We start from the raw sequence: 9,530 nt of genomic DNA on the forward strand, positions 1-9,530 counted from the left end.
TCCCTGCACACCGCCGCAGCTGACCCCCTGCTACGCTTGCGGACTCCAGCATCCACATTGATCTTTGCATGGCCTTGAGGAGGGGCTTTCGGCCTTCCACTCCTTCTCGTTGTTCCAGCTCCAGTCACCTGGGGTGGTTTGACCTTCAGTATGTCTAGCTCATCAATAAAACTGGTGATGAAACCGTGTGTAGAGTGAGGGCTTTGAAAAATCCCTTCCACTATGTTTGGATGTTGATATTCAGCCCAAGATATTGATATTGGCATTGGATAGGCCGAATTCTCCTGTTCAGATGCATTTGGAATTGAGTCCACTGAATTGGCCCAGAATATTGGATGGCCCGCTCGAAAGCCCACCTCTCTGTTCACGAATTCGGAGGGGCCAAGGTAGATTTTCGCTGATATTCGCTAACGCGCCCGCACTTACCCCTTCGACCGCGCTCACGAAAAGAAGAGGCAGAGCGGCGAGCGGGAGAGGAGGTGAACAGGGCGCGGCGCAGAGCTTCCGGCGGCGCAGGTCAGCCCCTTCCACCCTTCCCTTTCTTCTCCGTTCTCTCCAGGCGGTAGATCCACTCCTCCCCCGCTTGTGTATGTGCCCCTCTGCCTCGCATCAGCCGACCGGCCCACCTCCCCGCCTGTCCCGTCGTTTGCCGGCGATGGCCATCTTCTTTTGCCATCGCCGCGGCGCCCTCCATCGGTGGATGTCACGGGAGACATCCCCCTGGCCGGTTATTCATGAAGCCCCCCATAGCCCCATACCCAATCCCAATCCCTAACCCCATACAGAAACCCTAAATCCCCAATCCTTTCTACTCACCATTTATGTATGAGTATGCTAATTTATTTTTCCTTTTGATGAACAACAATAGTGGATTGGGCAGCAGATCTGAAGGTCAGTGGATCGGAGGATGGATTCGGAGCAGGCAGATCAAAGGTAACTGAAGAACACACCATTCCTCTGTTATGCTTGTGATGGTCTGACGTTGTAGAGATGTTCTTTTGATGCTTGTGATGGTCAGATTTGTTACACCTGATAAAGTAGCAATGATTTGTGACATATTTGTGATGGTCTGATAGTTGTAGAGATGTTCTTTTAATGCTTGTGATGGTCAGATTTGTTACATCAAATAAAATAGAATGATTTGTTACATACTTGTGATGGTCTGATATATGTACAATTATGCATTGTCCTTTTGATGCTTGCATGAATGTGTAATTTTTTGATTCATTTTTTTGTAGAAATGATTGATGCCTAATTATGTAATTATTGTGTAGTTCCATAACATCAGATCAAGTAGACATGATTTCTTACATAACTGGAGAGAACAAAAGGAGAAAGAGGAAAAGGATAATCTTGATAGAACTTTACTTTGAATCGGTTCTTCTCGGAATGGCATACCTTATTTCACAGAGAGCACCTCGTGGAATAGGTAGTTTTAGTGATGATGAGCACAAACACACACTTAAGAAGTACTTGTTGAAAGATATGTATGATGGCTCAGAAGTGGCATGCTATGATCAGCTACGTTTAACCAAAAGAAACTTTCATGATTTATGCACCATGTTGCGTGAGAGGTGTGGTCTAAGCGGTAGTGTGTATGTGACTGTGGAAGAAAAGGTTGCCATGTTCTTGCTAGTAGTGGGTCACGGTCTGAAAATGAGGTTGCTTCGAGGCACATACAAGCGGTCTTTGGGGACTATTAGTACTCACTTTTCCGCAGTCTTAAGTGCCATTCTATCTATGCATGGGGAGTTCATTAAGCTTCCAGATGCTAATGTTCAACCTCCCGATGATTACAAATGGAAGTGGTTTGGTGATGCACTTGAAGCACTAGATGGTTGTCATGTAGACGTTTCAGTTCCTGTGGCTGCCCAAGGGAGGTACAGGAATAGAAAGCAAGCTGTCACTACTAACATGCTCGGTGTGGTGGACTGGAACATGAAATTTCTTTATGTCTTACCTGGCTGGGAGGGTTCTGCTTCCGACTCAAGAGTCCTCCGTGACTCAATGAGAACTGATCGCCAAGATGCATTTGTTGTACCTCATGGTATGGCTTTTTTTCTTGGCATTTTGTTTTCTTTAATTGCGGATGCAACCAACCTAATTGACTTGTTTACCAATAGGAAAATATTACTTGGCTGATGCTGGTTACACGAATGGGCCTGGATTTCTAGCTCCATTCAGATCCACTCAGTATCACTTGAAAGAGTGGGCATCAAGTCAGCAACAATCCCAAACTGCCAAAGAGTTATATAACTTGCGCCATTCTTGTGCTAGAAATGTAGTAGAGAGAACTTTTGGGTTGTGGAAGAAGAAGTGGGGTATCCTTCGCACTCAAAGTTTTTTTGATATAAAGGACCAGGTACATGTGTCCATTGGGTTTTCAATATGATGCCTAGCGGAGTTACAAATCATGAATGCTTAATTAAATAAAACATTGTTGCAGATTCGAATCATTAATGCTTGCTGTGTGTTACACAACTTTGCGAGGGATAGGCAACATATGATGGACAACTTATTGCTACAAGAAGTGGATAATGAACTAGCTTCTCAGCCAATTGAGGCTGATGATGCTAACTCAATTAGAAGTGTCCAAGTCACTAACGCATGGACCAACTTCAGGAACCAACTATCTAATGACATGTTTGCTGAATATGTTGTGGCGCATGCAAATTTACAGCAGTAGTGGGGCATGTGGATTAGCAAGACGATGTATTTTTCCTTTGGTCTAGCTAGATGTTGGGTTAGCAAGATGATGTATGTTGCTTTTGGTCTAGCTAGATGTTGGGTATTATGTTCTCTTTTGTGCATAGCTAGTGGATGGAGACTTTTGGATATTTTGTACATCATCATCACGAGAAAGCAATTAATATATGTTCTCTTTTGTTTGTCAATTGTTATTCAAATTTTTACTTGTAGCACCATGGTTGAAGAAACAAAGAAGAAGTATAGTAGAGATTACTTGACATGGACAGATGAGATGGATAAGGTATTGTTGGATGTCTTTGTTGAACATCACAACAGAGGTGATCAAGGCCAAAATGGATGGAAGCCACATGTCTACACTGCTGCTATAAAGGCAATATGTGATAAGTGTGAGTTGCACGTCACAAAGGAGAAAATATGTTCAAGGATGAAGACGTTTGACAAGCATTATGCTACAATTAGCAAGGTTCTTTCTCAAAGTGGATTTGGTTGGGATTGGGTCAATAACAAGCTACTCATGGACAGTGATGATGTGTGGAACAAATATGTGCAGGTAAAAAAAGGTTGTTTACTTAATTTATTCTATGGCATATATACAAGCAAGTGATTTACTTTGTATGTTGTGCAGGCTAATCCGAAGGTAGCTTGTTACAAGAACAAAGAAGTGAATAATTGGGAGGCAATTTGCACAATATACTCCAAAGATCATGCAACCGGTGAAGGTGCAATGACAGGTGCTGAAACTGAAGCGCAACCAACAGAACCCGATGTAGTAGCCGTCGAATACTCTCCCGAAATGCCACAAAAAAGGCAGCGAATAGGTGATGCTATCTTGTGCATGCTTAGAGACATGAAATGTTCTTTTCAAGATGCTTTGAAATCACTTGAGCCACTTGAACTGCCCAAGGTTACCCCTCCTCTTGAAATCCTTGCTGCCCTTGAAAAGATCCCAGAGTTGGCTCGTTCTGACATGTTGCGAGCATATGGTAAACTCATCCTTAGTGAACTCTTATTTCAAGCGCTTATGGAGTTGCCCATGGACTTTAGGAAGGAATGGTTGCTGACGCTCAATGAGAAGAACAACATTTGAGTAGTTTCAAGTGCTTAATAAGTGTTGTTTCTTTGTTCCATGTAATAGCTATGAACTTGCTGGACCAATTACTATGTTATTGTTACATGTATGAGACTTGAATTTCCTATATTATGTTTTGTTGTTGGCTGATTTATAAGTGTTCCTGCTGTACAAGTGCTGCTGTTGCTGTATGTGTTGTTGTTACTATATATGCTGCTGTACAAGTGCTGCTGCTGTTGTAGATGTGCTGCTGCTTCTGTATATGTGCTGCTGTACAAGTGCTGCTGCTGTATATGTGCTGCTGCTGCTAAGAAAGTGTTGCTGTGTATGTGCTGCTGTTCTAAGAAAGTGCTTGTGTATGTGCTGCTGTTCTAAGAAAGTGCTGATGTGTATGTGCTGCAGCTGCTGTGTATGTGTTACTGTCTAAGTCATGTTTATATGTATAATTGTTGGTTTTGGTTAAGTGCATCTAGTTTATAACTGCTGCCATTTAAACATTACAACAAAGTTCAGTTTGATCATATGGCAAATGATCAATTCCAATGTAGATAATGACCATCCAAACAAGCTTCAGAATTGAGCTTGTCATGAGAATACCAAGTGGCAATTCTGTGCACATCCAAACAACAGAATTGGGTTCAATGTCAATATCAAAGCCAAGGAGATTTGATATTAAGGCCAATTCAATTCCATGGCCCTCAATATCAACATCCAAACAAAGCATTCATGAATTGCCTTCCGTCTCGCTGCCCAGATTGCCCATAGCGTAACTGAGAGCCTCACAAAAAGCTCGTGTGACATCGTCTCCATCAAAGTGAACAGCCATTGTTTGGCGTTTGGTTCAGTTATCGCTGCAAGATTTTCCGTGATCTCCACGTCCATCAGTGACCATACACATCTGGACATTGAACACTCTATTAGGGAATGCCTCCAGGAGTCTTGCGCGCCACAGATGCCGCAAGCACTTGAGTCACTCATGTGTCTGTGTGCCCTCACATCGTTGGTTGGGATTGAGTGTTTGGACAAACGCCAGAGAAACATCCTCACCTTGCCCGGCACTTGAGTTTTCCAAAGCTTCTTCCATGCACCCTCCTCTCTGGACGTGCTGGAAGATCCGGCCGTGCTTTCCAACCATGCCTCTCTTCTAGCTCTTGTCGCCACCAGCATGCGGTAGGCTGATTTAACAGAGAAATTTCCATTCTTTTCATAATGCCAGCTCCAGAAATCAGGCACGTTCATGGTGCACAAAGGGATAGCCATTATTACGCGAACATCCATTGGCATGAAAACTTCCGACACCCTCTGTCTGTCCCATTGGGCTGACGTGGCATCTATGAGCTCCGAGACGAGTTCTGGTGGGTTCTGTGAGATGCACCCATACGGTCTCATCATTTCCTCACGCGGCAGCCAGTTTGCTTCCCAAATTCTGGTCGTTTCCCCATTGCCTATTCTTTTGATCAAACCCAGCTTAAGGGTATCCCGCCCCTCAATCAAACTCCTCCATATTTGGCTTGGGTGATTCCCCAAATTAGAATCAAGTACTGAAGTGTTTGGGTAGTATATACTTTTGAGTAGGCGAGCACATAGGGAATCAGGGAATTGCAACAGACGCCATGCCTGCTTGGCTAGCATAGCCAAGTTGAAAAGTTCGAAATCTTTAAACCCCAAACCCCCATGCCTTTGGGTTGTGTCATAGTCTTCCAGGAGACCCAGTGTGGCTTGCGCTTACCATCTTTACTCCCCCACCAGAATTTCCTAATGAGCATATTGAGGTGCTCACATAAACCCCGTGGAAACTTAAAGCACGACATTGAGAAAACCGGGACCGCTTGTGCCACAGACTTGACAAGTATCTCTTTTCCTGTTGAAGACATAGTATTTTCAATCCAACCTTGAACTTTGGCCCATAAACGATCCTTGAGGTATTTGAAAGCTCCATTCTTAGAGCTCCCCACATCACATGGCATCCCCAAGTATTTTTCATTTAGAGTCTCATTCGGTACACCCAACAGATTTTTGATCTCCATCCTAACCGTCTCCGAAACCCCCTTGCTGAAAAAGATGAAAGATTTGCTATGGTTTACTCGTTGTCTCGTAGCTTGGCAATAGATATCCAACACTAGGTTCACCTCAGTAGCGGCCATACCATTAGCCTTAAAAAACAGCAGGTTGTCATCTACGAATAACAAGTGGTTAACTGATGTCGTCGATGGTGCCACCTTCAGGCCACTCAAGTTTGATGACTCGTCTCTAGATTTTAGGAGGCACGAAAGGCCCTCTGCTGCTATTAAGAACAGGTATGGAGATATTGGGTCCCCTTGTCTGATTCCACGTGTTGGAGTAAATTCCTCAAGCTTCTTACCATTAAACTGGACAGAGAACTTCACTGTTGTACTAGTCCCATAACAATATTTATCCATCTTTCTGTGAAGCCTAGTTTCACCATTATTGCCCTTAGGTATTCCCACTCCACCCTGTCATAGGCTTTCGCCATGTCAAGTTTCAAAGCGCAAGACTGATGCTTTTTTGCTTTATTTCTTTTCATGAAGTGTAGGCATTCATAGGACGAAATCACTGTTTTGACCCTTTCAGCAAACTTTGTCACAAAATGAACTCGACACGAAAGTATTTCACGATCTAACCCTTTTAGCAACGCCATAGCCCGCGGCGTTGCAGCCCAACATAGAAACTCCGAGCTAGCTAGCGTTTCTGCTCCACATGAAAACGCCGAGCTAGCTAGCGTTACTGCTCAGGCCGAGCTGGCGTCGCTCGCTGACACGGCTCGTTGGAAACGCCAATATGGTTGGCGTTTCTTGCAATACTACAAACGCCAGTATGGTTTGCGTTTCTTGCATGTGCTGGCCTGCCTGGTCTGGTCTCTGATCCCTGCCTGGTGTGGCGCATGGAAACGCCAAAGCTCCTGGCGTTGCTGTCCAGGGCAGAAACGCCAAGGCCCTATGGTGTTTCTCACGTGGTCCGCAACGTAAGCTACCTTGGCGCTTTTTCTTTGGACAGGAACGCTAGCTAGCTCGGCGTTTTCATTTTGGGCAAAAACGCCGCGGGCTATGGCGTTGCTAAAAGGGTTAGATCGTAAAATACTTTCATGTCGAGTTTATTTTGTGACAAAGATTGCTGAAAGGGTCAAAACAGTGATTTCGAACGCATTTATACGCCGTGATGATGTTGTCTGTAATCAGTCTCCCAGGCCCAAGAGCTTACTGCTCTTTAGAAATTATATCCGGAAGTACTAACTTGAGCCGTTTTGCAATTACCTTAGAGGCAATTTTGTGGAAGCGTCTTGGGCCTTGAACTGGGCTTTATCTCACAAGAATGCAAACAAAAGTTGCTGCCCGTCTGTTGGCAGCCCCGCATGGCAGAGCCTGGCGGAGGTGGAAATGTATGGTTGGGTACTCCTCATGACCCAAGGCGTGTAACCTATGAACATTGTCATGAATTAATAAAGACAGCGAGATTTCTCAAAAAAAAAAAAGCCCCGCATGGCAGAGCGAGAGCACGAATCCAGGGATCGATCGGAGCACGTGACCCGTGACCGTCCTGCCTTTGCAGTAGCCTTTCCGACGCTTACGCCACCTTTCATGTCGTCAGGCTGAAAAAAAACTGCGATAGGCCTGCGGAACTTGTGCGCTTTTGGCAGGCACGGCCATTGCCCCGTCACGTCCAGGCCCCTTCGCCAGGTTCCCACAGTTTTCCAAGCGGAGACACAGCGGACGAGGAGAGAGGAGAGCACAGGTCGCGGCCTGGTACCTAGTACGTAGAGCCATGGTACGCGTACGCACGCACCTAAAAAGACACGGCCTACAGCGGCCGAGGGATAGATAAGGATGCGACCATGCGAGGCGTCGGAGGCGACGAATTTCTGTTGACGTGGTGTCCACTTGCCAGCAGCCAGCCGACGATGAGAGATGTCTTCCCCGCCGAATATGAGCTCTCTCCGGTGGGAGAACGTAGTGATGTGGGATCAGTATCAGAAAATATATTTTTGAGCGAAATATTCATGTCATGCTGTGGGATCCTCTAAGCAGCCAACTCAATGGCGTCCAATCCACAAAAATGATACCCCCGTAGATGCGCGTGGATATACAGTTTGAAACAGTGCTGTAGTTTACTTCAAATTTTATTAGTAGTAGTTCTGAGTTTCTGACGGCGGTAGTGATCGTTCGGCGGTCTCAGTATTCTGATGTAATTTTTATTATGTTTGAGGTGCTTTGTACTTTCGGTGAACTTTGATAATAAATCTAAAACATTTTCAAAAAAAAAAGAGTAGTTCGCGTCATTCGGTTGTGAAGTACTTAGATTTTGCATATAGTGCTAACGGCATCTCAAAGCCGATGCTCAAATCGCCCGCAAACGTCCGGACCAAGCTGTTTGGACACACATTGCCCTTCAATGCCATCTCGCATACATCGGGCGCGCCCCTGTTTCTCCGCAAACTGAAGGCAAAGCTGCAGGAGCTTTGCGAGCATCCGGACATAGACTCAGACACCCTCAGCCCACAGAAAACCAAGGTGGTGCCCATGTCTCTGTCCCTCCTTTCCCCTTGCTCTGCATCCGCTTCCTCCCTGGCCTACGCCGTACCTGTACCATCCTGGCTTCCCGCCAAGGCCTTACCGGACCCCCGCCTCTCCACCCGGTCGCCACGCCGTTGTGCCAACGCCGTCGTTCCACTCTCGTCCGTCCGCCGCGAAGGTACCATCGGCCCCTACAAATGTCGTTCATTGGGGTCACCACGTGTAACATCAAGGAGTTTTCCCCAAATTTAAAATCTGATTTTCATTTATTACATATTTAACTTTGAACATTTTACAAAACCCATTTGTGGGTTGTTGTTATTTTATATCCCTTTATTATAATGATTTTCCAAATTCCATTCCAACCTTCCCCAAACCCCCTTGCCTTTTCTACCTTAAACTTGGCCTCCAAACATTGCCACAAATTATTTTTGCATTTATCGAAGCTCCACCCAAAAGCTCAAGATTTTCGGATACTTCTAACACCTACTCCTAGTTCATACCCATTATTTAAGCTTTGAAACATGCCCACAACATTTTTCTTGTATTACACTTATTTTAACAAGTCCAAGAGATATAGCCCTTTGTGCAAAATCTTTTCCTAAACCTTTATTTATTTCTTCTAGTTTCTGTTTATTTATTAACAGAAATGGAAAAGAAATAAAAGAGGCAGAGAGAGAACCAGAGCTGGCCCACTTCGCCTTTCCCTCTCCTTATTTCTTACTACACAACGCAGCCCAACCAACGAAACAATTTTCGTGCTTCTTCCACCTCCAGTAACTTTGCCCTTGGTGAAAACAAAGCTTGGCCAGGAGACGGCCACGTCAATCCCAAAGCCGCCCTCCTCTTGCACCCCCAGTGCTATTTAAATCTATCTCTGCATCCGTGCTCTCCTCGCTAGGGTTTCCTCATCCGCCCGCCACCACCAGGGGCTCCTCCCCTCCTTTCTTTTTTCATCCCCAAGCAAAAACGAGAGTAGACGAGAGCACGAGCTCGACCGTTAGCATGAACACCGATGTCCTCCTCCTCCATCGCCATGTCCGGGAGCTCCGATTTTGCATTTGCTTCCTCTGTGTCCTCTACCTCGAGCTAGGAGTCGTCCAGGAGCCTGGCTTCTTCCTCTCCTTCCCCTATGGCTATTGACCTTCTTTGCACAACTCCAGTCACCTCTGTCCACCTCTGGATCAATGGGTCACCCCATCTTGATCTTGACAAGCTCCTCT

The 9,530-nt window shown here is 45.4% G+C and overlaps 1 protein-coding gene across 1 annotated transcript; it reads left to right on the forward strand.

The window, feature by feature from the left end:
• Positions 1 to 270: 270 nt before the first annotated feature.
• LOC123041766 (uncharacterized) lies at positions 271 to 3,917 on the forward strand. The gene is made up of 4 exons (XM_044464327.1): positions 271 to 516; positions 869 to 933; positions 2,920 to 3,259; positions 3,335 to 3,917. The coding sequence occupies exons 2-4, from the start codon at positions 908 to 910 to the stop codon at positions 3,794 to 3,796; spliced, it is 828 nt and encodes a 275-aa protein (XP_044320262.1). The 5' UTR covers positions 271 to 516; positions 869 to 907; the 3' UTR covers positions 3,797 to 3,917.
• The last annotated feature ends 5,613 nt before the right edge of the window (positions 3,918 to 9,530 follow it).

This window comes from Triticum aestivum, chromosome 2B (assembly GCF_018294505.1).
Source record: "Triticum aestivum cultivar Chinese Spring chromosome 2B, IWGSC CS RefSeq v2.1, whole genome shotgun sequence".
In the NCBI taxonomy this organism is placed as follows: domain Eukaryota; kingdom Viridiplantae; phylum Streptophyta; class Magnoliopsida; order Poales; family Poaceae; genus Triticum; species Triticum aestivum.

Coding starts and splice junctions, on each gene's coding strand:
- LOC123041766 (XM_044464327.1), top strand. CDS start 908: ATGGATTCGGAGCAGGCAGATCAAAG. Junction 934..2,919: donor TCGGAGCAGGCAGATCAAAG/GTAACTGAAGAA, acceptor TTTTACTTGTAG/CACCATGGTTGAAGAAACAA. Junction 3,260..3,334: donor TGTGGAACAAATATGTGCAG/GTAAAAAAAGGT, acceptor TATGTTGTGCAG/GCTAATCCGAAGGTAGCTTG.